This window comes from Phymastichus coffea, unplaced genomic scaffold (genome assembly GCF_024137745.1).
Source record: "Phymastichus coffea isolate CEN01 unplaced genomic scaffold, Cenicafe_Pcof_1.1 PCOF00055, whole genome shotgun sequence".
In the NCBI taxonomy this organism is placed as follows: Eukaryota; Metazoa; Arthropoda; class Insecta; order Hymenoptera; family Eulophidae; genus Phymastichus; species Phymastichus coffea.
The window spans coordinates 1381194-1398132 of record NW_026706866.1 but is presented as its reverse complement, the minus strand read 5'-3'; the positions used below and the strand labels follow the sequence as shown (position 1 = coordinate 1398132).

Sequence of the window (16939 nt, the reverse complement as noted above, 5' to 3'; positions counted from 1 at the left end):
TTGGACGGCGTTCCCGAGAACGAGGAAGCTGCGCGAGCGGCCAATTGCATTTCGGATCGTGTATAGTGCCGCGCACAACTTTGAAACGGCTACTGCCACGCGAGTCGTCACGATCTCCGCCATAGCCAAGCGAGGTGCTTTAAAATACGGCAAGATCAGCTGGCGGCGTGCGCGCGAAACGCAAGTGACGAGTGGAGTTGCAAAATCGTTGCGCTGCCGGCTGCGCGGCGTCGGCGCGAAAAATGCGCGGCGTAGGTGTGCGTGCCGCGCGTAGAGAAAGAGAGCAAGGGAACTCGTTCTCGCTCCGTTGAGCCGCCACTAAAATTAACTCGCTATTCTCGCTAGCCCGAAAACCCGACAAATTACGCAACGCGCTCGAGACTTCTCCGCGCAAGGTTTCCGCAGCTATGCCGTCGGCTGCCGCCGCCGCCGCCACGTGGCAGGTAACGCTAATTGGTCAGTTTTAGCGGCTACGCTTGGTCATAATGCCTCAATTTGTCGCTCAGCTCGCGGTTATCGCGAGCAGTCCGTTGGCTCCGTGCTACTGCTAAGCTCGTAAATGCCACACGTCAACTACGCGAAATTAAAGTTGGACGATTAATCGGCTTGTTGAAATTTGGCGATCGGACGGCGTTCACTGAAAATTGGGTAATATTTTGTTGGTGCAGAAGGCCGTGAAACGCCCTTGTCGCCACCACCAGCCTCGAGCTCGTCGGCGCAGACGTCACCCAGGGGACTGGGCTACACCTGTGGGCCAATCGATGGCTCGCTTTACGCCGTGGTCCAGCAAACCGGTAGCTCCGGCAACCGGGATGCAGCAGCAGCTCGCAACTCACCGCTGACTGTGTCTATGGACAGTGGCATCAGCAGCGCACCGCCGCAGAGATCCAGTCCTCCGGACCCGCAGGAAGCCGAGAACCAGCTGCATGGAGACCTCGACAAGCTTCTGCAGGATATGATGCTCACTGTTGAGGTGCGTATGGTTATTCGCAATATTTGCAGTGCGACCTGTAAAGTAGTGCGACCTCGAATCGGTCAGACTGATGTTCGGTTGACGCCGCAGTCCATGCCAGATCCGCCGAGCGAAGAGTACAATCGAACGACTAGAAGTGGCTCCGCGAAACTGTGCGTAGTGGAGCAGCCGCGCAGCTACAGCACCCAGCCGAGCAGCCCATCGACCTACTCGACCCTCAAAGACTCTTACCGCAGCTACAACAGCAGCAGCAGCGGCAGCGCGAGCAGCAGCACCGTCAAGGAGTCCTCGCCGCCCTACAATTCCAGTAGCAACTACAGCACGCTCAAGATGCGACCCTCCTATGACGCCGTCGACTACGAGCGAAAAGCCGCCAGTGCCGCCACCACCGCCGACTCGTTCTCGCCCCCGGGCAACATCGACTACATCGACGAGGACATACCCTACCACGCGCGACAGACCAGCCAGCCGTTCTCTTACGGAGCCACCAACGAGATGATCAAGCACCAAAAGCTCTCCTCGCCGTCGCTGGTCAGGAAGGCCACGGCCACCAGGCAGACCAGGCCCGGCGCCGCGCCAGTCGTCGATCTTGACGACATTCTCGGGGAGAGCAGCGGCGCCAGTGCCAGCGGCAGGAGACCCATCAGCCCGATGCAGAGCAACACACCCGACCCGCCGCCCGAGTTTGCCAACGGATCGCCGGGCGTCAAGTCGCCCAGTCCGGAAGCTGCCGATGGGTGAGTACGCGCATTTTCGACCATTACCGGCGCTCTTGGCCCACGCGGAACTTCAAGCTGACGCGCGACATAGGCCAAATTGCAAAGTATATTTATTGTCCCAGAAAATCTAAAGTCAAGAGCGTCATTGCGATCGCTCGGCGCGTGCCTCGCGATGCCTGCGCCGCCCAAAGAAGAAATCGTCTCTTTGATCGACCGGCGGATCTTTAGTCAAGCCGCATCCTTCGTTGCTCTCTAAAAATAGTCTTGGAAAATGGAATTTTTTTTCTTAGCATACATCGCCGAGAGAAACATCCGAGCACCGTTTGAAATTCGTTAAAAGATACTCGATTTCTCCTCTCATAAGCCGCCGTTGCGATTGGAGGATTCGCCGTCGAGAAAGAAAAGCAAATACGGAATTCAGAGAACGTTCGCAAGAAAAGAGAAACGCTCTTTCTCCCTCGAAATCTCGTAGCTTCTCGCGCACTCGAGAACTAGCGAGAACAAACAAGTGCGCCGTTTTCTCGGGAGAGATGAAAGGGAAACGCGCGGGAAGCGTTTAATAATATTTAGCGATATTGATGCGGAGAAGCGGTTCTGGCGCAATACACAGCTCGCGGCGTTTGGGCGGCGCAAGTAAGATTAATTTAGCTCTCTCTCTCGGCGCAAATACGGTGACTCTCGACGTCCCATTTTTCGTACACCGCTTTCTGCATTGTTATAGGCGAGCTTTTGCCAATTAATCTAGGCGGCAAACGAAGTGTGCTTCGTTTCGACAAGCAAAACGAAAAAAGCCGACTGGTGCCTATTATAAAGCCTCGGCTATTTCGATCTTGGGAGTCGCTCTCTGACATAATTATATAAATATAGCGTTAACGCGCGTCGTGTGCGTCGCTCGGCCAGTAGGAAAACAAGGAGACGGAAAATGTTCCCTGCCTTCTTTTCTTTTTCGTTTCTTCCTCGTTTTCGCGCGCACGCGGACTTGCGCCGTCGCCTCCAGCTGCCACCTCTCTCCGCTTGCCTCTTTCCACTTTTAACCGAAAATTCGGGAGGCCAAACTACAAAGGGCCAGAACCGGCCGCCACACGGAAGTCGTTAGGCCGAGGTGGTCGTTGCGTCCCCAATTCTCGGAAATCGAACCAGTTTTCCGGCGCGACGGCGGCCTAATTGACTTTTAGCGTATGTAGTGCATTGCGTTTGTGCAACAGTCAGCTGTAAGTGGTTAGAACTCGCGTCGGCAGTTGCCAACTGGATTCGGGTTGTATCCCGTGAAAATTGCTCAAACTTATCGTCGTAAGTAGAACAAGAGCGCACCTTCAAACGCCACGGATATTAATGAGCGGCGCATGTTAAATGCGAAAAAGACGTCACGCGCACGCTTGAGAGTGGCTAGGCGGTCGCGTTACTGCTCGCCATCAAGCACGCCTGGCAGGATCTGCTAGCCCGTCGTTGCTCGCGCAAAAACTGTCGAGCTCTCATTGGCGTTATCCATTTGCGACGTCCACTGAACATGCCTCTTCAACGTCTCTGCGCGCGGAGATGATCGGCACGAACAATCGCGGCCTGAAACAAGTTGCGCCCGCGTTGCCTCACGCCCATCAAGTTCGCCGCACTCGACTTGTTGCACAGACGCGGCTCTCCTCGATATCACGGCGACGTAGATAGAGCCAGTCGTGCGTAGATAGTCGTGCGTCTTGGCTCGGGACGATTGGAGATGTCGATGTGCCGAGTGGACGTCGACAAAAGACGTCTAGCTGGCTGAATAACCGGCGTGGCGTTACAACGAGCGCCAGATGATTATCGCGCGACGAGCCGAGCCCGCGACCCGCGCGCCGCTCGTATTCCGCTCTGAGCGTCGCTCAACAATCTCCCTGTCTATCGGTTTGCACCTTGTTTCGCGCGGACCGTGCGCGTGGCATCCTTTCGCGATTTCGCAAGCTTCGCCAAGCGCGTTTCTCGAGGCGTTGACGTCGTCGCAAGCTTGCCGCGCGGCGAGCGTCGATGGCGAGTTCGAAGCTCGCAGCGGGTGCTATAGGTGGACGAGTCGTCGCGCCGCTTTGGTTGTACTAACTTTTAGCGGGAGCGATTGCATTATTCGATAATCGCATTGAAAAATGAACGGCCCCGAGTCGCATTACTCACCGATCAATTACCATCTCGATCATATCCAATTACGATTATCCATCCGTGTATTCTGGGTCGCCTACGCCACACCTACTCCCTTCCTCTTCTCTGTCCCCCCCAGCACACGTATGTGCATATAGGCGCAGATCACTCTCGCAGCTCTTTCGCTCATCGTGTCCCGGCGGCAATATTTCAGAATGTCCTGGCTGAAGCAGCAGCAAATGAAGCTGGCGGCGAGACGAGACGAGCGCAGCCCGGCCAAACTCTGGCGCCAGGAGAACGGTAACCGGATGATCGGCGAGCTGCGCAACGTGCAGCGCTCGCGGCTCCGCCACGACGGATACGCCAGCGACTCGGCTGTCCTCGACGACGACGACGACGTATGGACGGTCAACTCCGCCCAGCAGGTACCCGAAATACCTTTGTCGCTCTGTCCTTTCTTCTCGCGCCGATTATTCGTCACACGGGCTCTGTCTGCTTTCCGGCGCCCATAGATATCGGCTCGATCCAACAACACCTCGGCGCCGGCCAGCCCCCTCTTGCCGCAGCGCTCGATCAGCCGGAAATTGAACGGAAGCGTCGTCGGCGCTGCGGGCTTCGGCCAGGCCATCAGGCCGCGAGCCGAGAGTGTCAACGAGCGATCCTACGGGCCTAAACGCGCCTACGAGTTCCGCAAGTACAGCGACAGCCACGTAAGTGTCCGAGCGAAAAATGCTCGTGCTTTGGTTCTTTTTCATGTCTCACACTTGATGACGCATCTCTTTGATTTTCTAACACCCTTTACACACTCGTTAGCATTAGACTAGGCAGTGACTGAATTAATAGATTGCAGAGTATATAATACGATCTACTTGTTATGATTTCAATCATGGTTTTTTTATCTTTTGTTGATTAAACTGTGCATTTTTTCATACATCGTACTTTATTTATTATGTATAGCATTTTCGTTGCACTAATTACTATTATTACACTGAACTGTAAACTGTAAATTTCACTAGCTCAAATTATACCGATTAGTGCGTGTCTAATGACTCAATTATGCATCTGCATGGCTCTTTAATACTGGAACGAACGTTATTAAAATCATTCCATCATACGCCCAAACACGAACCAATGAAAGTAGTAGTACGAGCCTGAAACGCAGTGAATCATTATGAAACGAGAGTGATCGCGTTGCGGAAAGTGAGAGCCGCCGTATGGTAAGCATGTTGGCTGAAAGAGCGAGGCTTCGCTTTGCGTTTGCAGAATCCGCCGCTGCACAAGCACGCGAATGGCAACGTCAACGTCAACGGCAACTGCAATGGCGACGGCAACGACAGCGCCAGCGGCATCGCCAGCCCGCCGATTCCGCCGCGACCAGAGTCGCGGAGCGACAGCTTTGCGCGCACAGAGTCGTTCTTGCGCGAGCACGGTCGACTGCTCGGCAGCAGCCTGAGTAACCACAGCAACGGCACCGCCAATGGAAACGGCAACCACGTGGCCTTCGACCTGGACAGCGTCACCTCGTCGTCGCGCTACCCCTCCAGGCCGGAGTCGCGAAATCAGTACCACGTCGGCGCGGCCAACGGATACAAAAAGGACCAGGGCCTGCTCTCGATGCTCGACCAGCAGCAGTCCGAGCAGCACCGATACCACCACCAGCAGCAGCAACAGCACCAACTGCAGAAGAGCGCCAACGACTCGGCCGATCCTCTCGTGAGCCTCATTCAGTCGCTGGCCGAGATCAGGCCGCTTTCGGAATCGCTCGTAGCACCGGCTCACGCCGGCATTACTAGCACTACTAACGGCTCGCATCAGCAACCGTCGGCCGGCTATCTTACGGCCGGCAACTGCTCCATTAACACCTACACCATCCCTAACCACTCGTCAAAAGCATGGCAGAGTTGCACTACACAGGTTCGTGATCGCCATTCACCGCCACACCACGCTAAATGCCTATGCCCTCCGCCGCCGCCGCCGCCACCGCCATCGCTTAGACTGTCGATATACACTTCCAGTTTTTCTTTGTCCCTGTTATCAATGCATGCTCGCGTCGCGGCCAATCATCGTGCAAAGGTTTCCGTTGCTTTTCGTAGCTTTTCTCGTCAGTTCCATTTTGCGTCGACAAAGAGGGCGAATGGCGTCTGTCCACGGTAAGATCGAAGAGAGCTGAGCTTTGAATGGTTCTTGGGATTGCGCTGACCGATCTTTTCGCGGAAGGATCGTGCCGGCATTATGGTAGATGTTCCGACGGCCGATCTACCGCCCGAAGTAACGTCCTTGACCGTGCACTTGCAGTCGCACAATGACTCGCCGTCATCGTGGACCGAGAGGAGCGTCAGTCCAGGAAGCACACAAGGCGTGGTCGGAGGCAGTGCGTCGAGACCGCAGACACCTGCGTTCCCCGTGCACCCACGTACCCCCTACGTGAACAACGCCTCGCCCAGCGTCACCTTTGCCTCGGATCGCATCTCGCATCAGCAGCAGCTCGCTACTTCCAACAATCTCAATCACAATCACGCGGTTGCTCTCAGCTACGCAAACAACAACAACAACTTCAGCGAGAACAACAACAATTATGCTGTTGACAGGGCGATCTTTATTGAAGAGCGCAGAGACGTCAGAGAGACGGGGCTTCCACCCAAGAGTCCTACAACGCAGCGGTACGTTTGTTTCTTTTTACGATTCCTCCAATCGATTGTTTCTTATTCTTCATTCCCTGGCCACTTCGGACGATCGAGATAATATCGATCACGCTTTCTCATCTTTCATTTATTGTTGTGATCATTTTTACCATTATTTCTTTTTTTTTTTGACGTTAATGATTTTGTGTATACATATAGACGGTTGAGTTTTCCGGATAGTGGCTCGGTAATCGAACCGCGTAACAAGCGATGGCTACTCACTAAGCAATCGGCGTCATTCGACTATAGGTAATATTAATAAGACAACGGAGCTATAAATAGTAAATACAAAGGTCTTGCACAAAATTAATGTTTCAATGTCGTGATTTCTAACACTCTACCACTTGTACTCTGCCAAAATTTCATTGCTTACTCTGGAAATGTATACCAAGTAGCCTAGTCGTATTCTGAATAAAAATCTGATGTGTCGCATTTTACACAAGAAGCTCAAACTTTCTTCTTTCAATGTCTACGAACTTATCACTACGCTAACTTGAATGAATTTAGCAATTTTCGAAGTTTTCTTCACTTAAGTCTCTTTCACGCATTTCTAAATCTTTAAGGTTTCTATATGTGGAATGTATATTTTAGTCGTTGACGTTCTTTTATAAAATGTGAATCTGTTAGCTGCTGTTATATGTATATGAAAAGCTATGGTGAACTCGAAAATAATATTTGTAAATTACAGCAAGGACCGGCCTGTCTCTCCACTGGACGGACTGATAAGTCACAACTCGTATGGCCGAGGTCCTGGCACTCCTACTCATGCCGACTATGGACAGACTCCAAAGGTAATCAATAGTCAGATTAATGATATTGTGACCGTTTCAACGGATACATATTATTTCAGTGAATTTTCGCAGTCATTAAATTGTCCGCTTTTGTTTCTCTCTCGTTTATTTTAGTCCAACAGAAAATCAACCGCAAGTATAGTCACTACGGTAAAAAGTGTTCTTATTGAATGAGTTTCTACGACAAAGATTTTCCTTAAAAGAAAAATAGTCCGACCTCAATTAATGTTAGCCTAATAACGTATCCTTGAGTGAATTATGTGAAATAATCGTGCAATGTACCTATCGATGTCCCTTTGACACATTTTGTTCAGTGGAACGTAGGTGGCTAAAGTAGAATTTGTTGATGTTGCAGAGCGCGGTATCTTACACCTCTATAAGCAGCGCTGGTGGACACTCGTCCTCGCAACTTCAGTATTACGGATCCCGCAGATCGAGTGTCCATTCAAACACGGAGCCACATGAAGTAGCCGATGCAAACGTCAAGTTCGTCCGCGATACCAGTAAAATCTGGTACAAGCCCAACATCTCTCGCGAACAAGGTACTGCCACTACTGCTTCGCGTCTGCCCATACGAGGCGTCACTTTCTACTCGTTCGCTCATCCAAACTCGAACTGTGCCGTAGCCATCGCGATGCTGCGCAACGCGCCGCCAGGAATGTTCGTCGTGCGCGACAGCAACTCCTTCCCAGGAGCCTTCGGCTTGGCCCTGAAAGTGGCGACGCCGCCGCCGGGAGTGCCGAGCAGCCCGAAGGATCCGTCGAACGAGCTGGTGAGACACTTCTTGATCGAGCCCACCTCGAGGGGCGTGCGGCTGAAGGGCTGCGCCAACGAGCCCGTGTTCAGCTCGCTGTCCGCCCTCGTCTACCAGCACAGTCTGATGGCCATGGCGCTGCCGTGTCAGCTGCTGCTTCCCGAAGCGGAGGCCGCCGCTCGCGTCATCGAGTCACAGGCCGGCAGCAGTCCTCAGCAGCTGCTGGCCCAAGGAGCCGGTAAGTGCCCGAAGGCGTCTCCTCGCCCTGCCGATAGCTGCGCCGACCCGCGCGATAACGGGTAAATTCTGTCGCGCAGCCTGCAACGTGCTCTACTTGTTCACCATGGACACCGAGTCGCTGACCGGCCCGCAAGCCATCAAGAAGACCATCACGGCGCTGTTCGAGCAGACGCCCAGGCTCAGCGCGACCATCGTGCACTTCAAGGTGTCCACCCAGGGCATCACGCTCACGGACAACACGCGCAAGCTGTTCTTCCGCCGACACTACCCCACCAACAACATCAGCTACTGCGGCCTGGACACCGAGGAGCGCACCTGGGATTTCCGCGCCGAGAACGGACGAGCCCTCAGCGAGCAGTGCGTATTTGGCCTTGCCGGTTCTCCGGGTGATCTGCCGCGACAACGAGCCGTTGATAACGTTCTTCTTTCTTTGCCCCCCGACAGCCGCTGCTTTGGATTTGTCGCGCGCAAGCCGGCCCACAAATCGGACAACCAGTGCCACATATTCGCGGAGCTCGAGCCCGAGCAGCCAGCCACGGCGATCGTCAACTTCGTCAACAAGGTCATGATGAGCAGCGCCCACGTCAAGGCCAACATCGTCTGAGAGTGGCGATAACGGCGATTTTTTAAGGCCTGCTCACTCTGACACGTGCTCGACCCTCGTCCTTCCCGCCCTCCGCCCTCGCCGAAAACGCATTTCGGAGCAGTAGTCTGGCGCTGGTTCGCACTCGGCTCACGAGTAACCTAATTATCCGGACTTCCAGCGTCTCGCTGATCTTCCTACAATTTCGAACGAACCTTTACAATGCGCTCGCTAAACAAGACTTACCATGAAAATTACACCCTACGTGTTCCGCATTACCTCCACGTAAAGAGTAACAGTAGTCTATGAAAATGAAAAAAAATCGTCGTTGTCAGTTGTCCACCAACACTGAAGGTGTACTGAGACTGCGCATAAAGTATAACTATCACGACAACTCTGCATGCGCTCGTGTACCGTTGTTCGATAGTCGCGAGGTGTATCGCCATCATTCTAACGAACCTTATGTTGGCAGTTGCAAGTAGTCATTATGTATACCCGTAATGATTAATAATGTAGAGTAACGTACGTCCTATCGTACTGTTTTGTTAGGGTAGCTGTAATATCTATGGGAGGAGCTGAACAGAAAAGCAATATTGAAAACTGTATATAACACACGAGCCTTATGTAAGAAAGGTAGCGGTAATGTGACTGAGAAAAATAGAGACGCCAGCGTTGATTCAATTGAACAGCCATAATAAAAAAGTAAGTTATTGTAGGGACAACAAGTCGAACCATTAGTTTCACAGGTTCTTTATGGTACGATTTTGTGAAATAGTGGTGAAACGCTTGCTTTTAACTTTATTTGTAAAATATTTAGAGGAATCGATAGAGTTAATATATAATGTGACGATCTTGTAAAATAAACAATTTAAGTTGTGCCTTATAAATAATATATTTACATTGTAGACAATGAATAGAAAACCTTGTGTAATTTATGACGTTATAATTTTCAAATCCGATTCTTAGTCATAAACTGAGATGATCTAGTGCTATAATCTACCAGATTCAAATTTAAACGATTACTTGAAGTATTCTCATTAGCAATCTGTTTTCTTGACAAATCGAGCGGGAAGCACACGAATCGACACCGTTGTGTCAATAACGATGAGCCACTTGCAAGCTTGTACCCGTGGCGAGACTATCATGATATTTTCTCGGGTTCTTAGGACTGCTCGAGAGAAAGAGAACTATAGTATCACAAGTATCTCTAGATAATACCACTAGACTCTTGCCATTGTTAGTACTCTATCCTGTTAGAGTTGACGTAGCATTATTGACATCCCCGTTTCGATTGCCACGGTTCACGGTTTCGGGACAAAGGAAGACAAGAAACACACGAATCTCATTCTCAGTCTAAAACTTTGAAAAATATTATCAACAGTCAATTAAAGGATAAATTGTAGGTACGACAATATTTTCGACGCGTTTGCATAGAAAACGCGCGCTTCCTCGTTTATTTATTTTTTTATTGCTTTTGTGAAATCATCGTTGCCATCATTATTCATTGATTTAGGGATGGACGAAAATTGTTTTGCGATACTATATGCGCACTAGTCAAAATTCAAGCAATAATAACGTCCGGTCACTTTTACTTGTATATGTATCTCAACTGTAACATATTAGTGCTTTACGTGAATAATATATGTATATTTTTATAGTTTTACGACGTAAATGATGAACTATTTTGGACATTATTGTCGGCCTGTCGCTCGACTTCATTTTTACTGTGTAACATTTCCTTCTGCCTCAGTCCACACGTATTACTAACAATAATTTTATTGTATTTTTCTTGTAATTTTATTTCAGTCATTATTGTAATTATTCATAATATAATTATGTACGCTTTATTCGATATATGTTTGTGCCACGATTTTATTGTCGTACAAGAGTATAAGTATACAGCATAATTCCATGTGTAACAATAAAGTATATTCAGTGCACAATAATAATTCAGTGTTAATTGTTCATCTACGATCCAAGTTTTCATTTTTATTTATTATCAGCTGAAAACGCAACTCTGAGCAGGACTTGATCAAGTCTGAGTCAACGCCGACTAACTGTAAAGACAAATCTGGCGATCGGACAAACACTTCAGAAAATCCAGTCAAACAGTATTTGACATTTCCCCCGTTAGTTTCAGCAGACACTTCACATACGCACTGAAAACGCCTCAATGAATTATAATAGATCAGAAGAAATTGTAGGTTGTTCACTCTGCCATAAACCGTTCGAAATTGTGTGTACGCCATGACATTTGCGTCAGCAATTAGTGTATCGAGAACACAGTTGAGTCGAACAATGTGTCGACCACTACGGTTGGACATTATTAATTATGACTCGGTTTTGAAGAACCGTCACGGTCATATCTGCCTTTGGACTTACGCTGGATCTGGACAAACGAGAGTTTTTTGTCGGTTCCCGAAAAGAAACATTCATATATTAATAGAAAAATTTACAGTCATCGTTATTAAGCGCTGCCAGTAAGTATAAGCGCAAGTGGAGCCTAAGTCTCGTTGGGAAATGCGACTCTTTCTTCTGTAATGAACAATCGGAGCATAACCAAACGGCTGTGGCCGGCGCAGCGAGCCGCCGCCGGCCGCTGTGGCGTCAAAATGTGACAACATAGCTGAATCGTGGGATGAGGTAGGTAGCTAGGGAAGAGTGTACTCTAGCTAACGGCAACTTGGCTGCTGACCTACTGCCTATACCTGCCGTCAGCCTCGACCTGGCCCCGGCAATTGTGTGTCAGCCGCGTGTATATGCGTGTACGCCAAGTATTTCCTTCTTTCTTTATTTCTTGTTGTTTTCGTCGATTCCTTGAATTGTCGGAATAGCTCGGCTTCTTTGGGATTGCGCTCGACTTATTACAGCTCTTTGGCATTGTCATGTCGTCGACTATTACGATAACAGTCCAGTAACTCCGTACAAGTAGCTCCGGCAATTGCTTTCCATAAATAAAACTTTATTCTTTTTTTTTTCATCCGTTTCGATAGACTGTTCGCCTTTTAGACTCCGCGATAAATGTGATATCTCAGCGATTTTACGTTCAATTAACTTTATGCTGCTGAGTAAATTGTCGACCAACTCTATTCGTATATAACATCACGGGATTCATATATTTGATATAGCTATTCAACGGTACATCGCAGTGAAATTTGCATAATGAACGTCGTTTGAGCAATCATACGTAATTTTAGCATTCCACTGAGTGGAGGTGAAGCTGAACTGCTGGTCAAACTGTTTGCCCGAAGAGCGACGGTATCGTCGGAAAGCAATTAGGAAGGGAAGGTGCAAGAAGAAAGTGCGACGAAAGGGCACGCAACGCGGTGTCTGCCGCGGGAATAACGCGCTCGAGCGGAGAAACCGATGGGACAGCGTGCGTGCGCGAAAGTCCGCGCAGGTTGAAGGAGATGGGTCGGCGGCGGCGACGGCGGTAGTCGGGCAGCGGGCGCGATCGGCCGCACAGTGAATCTGCGTCACGTACGCGCACCGCCGGAGCAGAGGAAGGAGGCTCGGTCTTTCTCCTTGTCCTTGGCCACCCGCGGTCACTAGCCCAAACTCTCTTTCAGTCGAGCGGCCACTTTCGTGACGCGCGCGCACCCATGCGATGGCCAAGCTCGCCGGACTAGCGACCCGCCTCTGCTCGGCACATCTTATCCTGCTGCTGGCCCGAGCCGAGCCGATCGATATCGCGAGCTCGATATCGAGAAACCTCAGCGGCTTCCTTCTCAGCAGAGATGGAAAGTTCTACGTGCAACCGGTTCTCGCCAATCGCAGGTATGCCGCGTTGTCTTTCATTCAATTCTGCTATTTTTCGTTGCTCGACGATATTCTCGAGCGATATTCGAACCTGCACACTTGATCGCGCCGAAATTCGCAACCAAATCCGGCTATCTGCTATTTAGAGTGCCATTCGAGAAATACTGAATAGAAAGGAAACAAGTCCGGTCGGTGAGCATTTCTTTTTTTTTCGACCATCTACTGGCAACTGTTGATTTAGTTCGCTCTACTTTTAAAAAGGCCGCGTCAGATAAGCAACCGAAGAATTTTTAAGAGCTTACTGTATTTCTTTTTTCCTTTTTATGAATTAACATACTGTTTCTGCTGAAATTCCGTTCCAAAATAACTTCGGAATAATGCAAAAACTCTTGCACAAACTATCACACTGACAGTGCGAGTTCTACTTTGGTACATAGGAGACTCAATATTCGCATGATAATCACTAGCGCTTAGATTGTTTTTTCTTTCGTATTCGTTCACAACACGACTTTGCCATCAATCAATTCTCTCAGCTTTCTTCCGTTCCACCTCGTGTAATTAGTTCAGTTCCTTTATAAATGTAGCTGGTCTGACAGTATTCTCCGTTTTTTATTTTTACTTAAAAAGATAATTACAAACAAAGATCAGGTCACGTGTGCAACCGTTAATCTACGAAATCAAAAATAGTCAATGAAAACTTTTTTACGAGTATTCAAATTTACTCGGAATTCTGAATAGACTCGTGTAAAAGTCCGTTCAAATGTTTCGAGAACTTGTTTAGATGTCTCCCGTTGCATAGACATTCCACTGGACAAAAGCGGTCGATGAATGTGACCCAGTATTCGTGGTGATTTACGGCTCAGCAAAATTAATTAAAAACTACGTCTTGTCCATCAATGAGTAACCCATTGCAAAGTAAAACTCCGATATGATTTCAAATCGTTCACTGACTTGTCAAAGACGTTTTTATTGTCCTTAAGCGAATAGTTTGAGCTTTCTCGAATAAATCATTCGTCAGTCGTCTGCGACGTTAAAAAAACAGTTTAGCAGAGCGTCCCGGTGAAATCCGTTAAAGTCACGTTGACAAACAAAGTCGGTCATAGCTCGAGAGAATTTTGCACAATAAGTCCAAAATGATTCTTTCCATGCACGTTCAGCCTGAGCACTGGGATACGCGATGAGCAGCACAAAGAATTTGAAACCAGATCAGCCGTCAGCGAGGGTGAAAGTTGGAGCAAGATCGACGAAGATGGAGCAGAGACTTCGACAACTGGCGTCGAGCTCAAAGTCACAAAAACCCAAGAGAATGAGAGTAGCGCCGAGGAAAATCACGAAGACGACGGCATTAGCTGGGAGCCAACGCCGAAGTCTTGGTGGCGGCGCATTGTAGGCGCGAGGTCCAGGACAAGAGCTTTTTCTTTCTATGGAATCGTCGAGTCTGCCTTTACTGGAATCACCAAGTTCATTGGATCGATTATTGGCGATGATGACAATGATGACGAGGCAGATTATCAATACAACGGTGTTAATTACCAAGGATACCAACTGCTAAGAATCATCCCGAAAAATCTAAAACAGGTTGAGCATCTAAAAAAGCTGAGGGATAGTGAACCAGACGATGTTAAGTTTTGGACTACCCCAGTGAAGAACAGGTACACATCTCGAGCAATATAAATATTATAAATACTAAACAGGCATCTTACAGAAAATATTTTTTCATTATAATATTTGTAGAGTTACAGATATAGTTATATCTCCAGCAATGCAGAATGATGTAAAAGTATTTTTAAGGCAGAAAAAAATCGATTTTATTCTACTGACGAATGATTTGCAGGTAATGCGAGACCCCATATCAAGCTAACTTATAAACTATAAGTTAAACTATACTTTAATCTATATAAACTGGGTGCTTGAAATCGAATTTTCTTTAGAAATTCATAAAATCTGAAAATCCAAGAATGCCAAAAGAGCGTCGTCAAGATTTGTTCTCTTTGCAAGGACATTCGATGACTTGGAAGCGGTACCACCGATATAAAGGTAGGCGAACATCTAACATTCAGATTGCTCTTTTCTTTGCTTTCGTCGAGAGTGTCGGAAGAATGTTCAATTGCTTTTAACGCGCTCATCAAATTGTAGATGTCATGGGATATCTGGACTATTTAGCTGAAAAGTACCCACAACTTGTCGAGGTGATGTCCATAGGAGAGAGTTTTGAAGGACGAGCTTTGAAAGTCGTCAAAGTTTCAACTGGCGCCGATAAAAATGGAGAATCGAAACCATCCATCTGGATCGATGCCGGTATGACGAATAATAATGTACAATTTTGAAAACCGGTCAAAATGACCACATATATGTAACAGTGCCAATATGTTCTCCAGCTATTGTGCTCGTTAGTCTAAAAACATAATGTATAGCGGAAACTCGTAGGGATTGCATGCGCCGTAATAAGGCACAATAGCATTGGCTTGAATATTTCAAAATAATTATGCGCTCACTGAGATTGTTGTCCGTTGCAGGTATGCACGCGCGCGAATGGATCAGTACGGCGGTAGCCACGTACATATTAAATCAATTAGTGGAGAAGAGCGACAACTACTCGCGGCTCCTCGATGTCACCGACTGGATCGTAATGCCAGTCGCTAATCCCGACGGCTACGAATTCACGCACACCAACGACCGACTTTGGCGCAAAACTCGAAGCATCCACGACACCGATGCCGACGACGACGAAGACGAAGCGAGGTAGTACATTCGTTTACGTAATTACTGTGCAAATAGTTAGATATATAATCGTGTTCGTCGCGCATGAATTATCAAATTAATATACTTTACAAATAACATCTTTAGCTCGTGGTTGCTATAATCCAATTGGAAAAATAAGGTTTTATCGATAAATTTAAGCTGCAAGTAGCTGTGAGATAAGATGAAATACAGTACTTATTAAATCTGTTTACATGTACTTGCAGACAAGGTCCCGGCATCTTACACATGCTGACGCACTACACCAAGTGGCTCTTTGGCAGTTGCGAAGGCGTAGATCCCAATCGAAATTTCAATATACACTGGGGCGAGGACAAAGTTGGTGGTGCGAGCACTGACCCGTGCCACGACACGTACGCTGGCCCAGAGCCGTTTTCCGAGCCCGAAACCAAAGCCATCTCTGACTATATAATGGAAAATCGACAAACGATCAGGTAGATATATCATTCGGTCTATAGCACTCTCTGCCAATGCTCGACAGACGAAAAAAATGCTCTGAGCGCACGGCCGATCCATATGCTACCAACAGCCTAATCTTTGCAAAGTCGGACAATGCCGTATGCCAGAAACGGGCAATTCTTTCGTGTGTACTACTTACAAGCTAACTGTACGCTTCCTCCCCTTCTGCTCGCAGAACCTATCTGACTCTCCACTCGTACTCGCAAATGCTGCTGGTGCCTTGGGGTTTTACGCGCAGCAAGCCGCCGGACTTCGATGACTTGATGAATATTGCCAACAAAGCCAAGAAAGCCATCGCCAAAGTCAGCGGCACCGAGTACAAAGTCGGCCCCGCCGCCGAGCTTCTCTATCCGACGACAGGTCAGCTAAGTTGAACGCGCAGATCGCCTCGGCGATAAGCCCCGCTATCTCGGTGTTTATAACAACACGCTTTATAACAACCGAATGAGATTGTAACGATACGCGGCGACGCGCCAGAACTAGAAAGCGTAGTCAAGATTACATTATCATTAATTACACTTGAACGATATACTAGTATCTCCGATAAACATAGTATTTTTAAAAGAATTGGGTACACTTCCGAGGCTAATTCCAGGACATAAGTATGTTGCGACTTTCGACGACCCTTACAGAAATAAAATTAATCATTCAAAATTAGTCGGAAAATTGAGCTGATATCGATAGAGCGCCTGTACTAACGATGACCCATTTGATCAACAGGCTCATCGGACGACTGGGCGAAGGCGATCGCCGGAGTAAAGAACGCATTCACGATGGAACTGCGGGACCGGGGGCGCTACGGGTTTCTGCTGCCGGCTGCGCAAATCATCCCCACAGCGAGAGAGACCTGGGCAGGAGTGCGCGTGATTGCACGCATGGCTGCGACCAGCAGCAAGACCTGAAGAATAGTGCGGCTCTTATCCTCCTATCCTCGCAGTTCTTCGTTCTCGTTTATGTGATTTGTCAACTTAGCAGTCATCTAACCTGACAATTCTTCTATTTATTTATTTATTTATTTATTTATACCTACTGTGCCTTCGAATCGCATTTTCATTGGTGGTTTTATCGAACTGACTTGCGTCTATAAAAATACATTGCTTTAGGATGAATTCGCATC

The 16939-nt window shown here is 48.3% G+C and overlaps 2 protein-coding genes across 3 annotated transcripts in view; both read left to right on the top strand.

The window, feature by feature from the left end:
• The window catches only part of LOC131666005 (tensin-1), a 109098-nt gene extending 98321 nt beyond the window's left edge, over positions 1 to 10777 (top strand). The window contains exons 12-23 of one of the 2 annotated variants that reach the window (XM_058938318.1): positions 669 to 973; positions 1064 to 1710; positions 4010 to 4211; positions 4308 to 4505; positions 5059 to 5709; positions 6091 to 6455; positions 6636 to 6725; positions 7165 to 7267; positions 7623 to 7809; positions 7894 to 8259; positions 8339 to 8618; positions 8706 to 10777. In XM_058938318.1, the coding sequence (XP_058794301.1) occupies positions 669 to 973; positions 1064 to 1710; positions 4010 to 4211; positions 4308 to 4505; positions 5059 to 5709; positions 6091 to 6455; positions 6636 to 6725; positions 7165 to 7267; positions 7623 to 7809; positions 7894 to 8259; positions 8339 to 8618; positions 8706 to 8865 (3554 nt within the window). In that variant the 3' untranslated portion in view covers positions 8866 to 10777. Of the gene's footprint in view, positions 1 to 668; positions 974 to 1063; positions 1711 to 4009; positions 4221 to 4307; positions 4506 to 5058; positions 5710 to 6090; positions 6456 to 6635; positions 6726 to 7164; positions 7268 to 7622; positions 7810 to 7893; positions 8260 to 8338; positions 8619 to 8705 lie in introns of both variants that reach the window. The other variant, XM_058938319.1, reaches the window with a different exon arrangement.
• Positions 10778 to 12451: 1674 nt separating this feature from the next.
• Positions 12452 to 16876, top strand: LOC131665984 (carboxypeptidase A2-like). Its single transcript, XM_058938287.1, has 9 exons — positions 12452 to 12621; positions 13761 to 14255; positions 14338 to 14437; positions 14535 to 14640; positions 14740 to 14901; positions 15120 to 15345; positions 15570 to 15797; positions 15998 to 16182; positions 16543 to 16876. The coding sequence occupies exons 1-9, from the start codon at positions 12452 to 12454 to the stop codon at positions 16722 to 16724; spliced, it is 1854 nt and encodes a 617-aa protein (XP_058794270.1). The 3' UTR covers positions 16725 to 16876.
• The last annotated feature ends 63 nt before the right edge of the window (positions 16877 to 16939 follow it).

Bases quoted from the DNA above. Each gene is read 5' to 3' on its own strand.
- LOC131665984 (XM_058938287.1), top strand. From the start codon at position 12,452: ATGGCCAAGCTCGCCGGACTAGCGACCCGCCTCTGCTCGGCACATCTT. The intron at 12,622-13,760 runs GTATGCCGCGTT...ATGCACGTTCAG, and splicing joins CCGGTTCTCGCCAATCGCAG to CCTGAGCACTGGGATACGCG. The intron at 15,346-15,569 runs GTAGTACATTCG...ATGTACTTGCAG, and splicing joins GACGACGAAGACGAAGCGAG to ACAAGGTCCCGGCATCTTAC.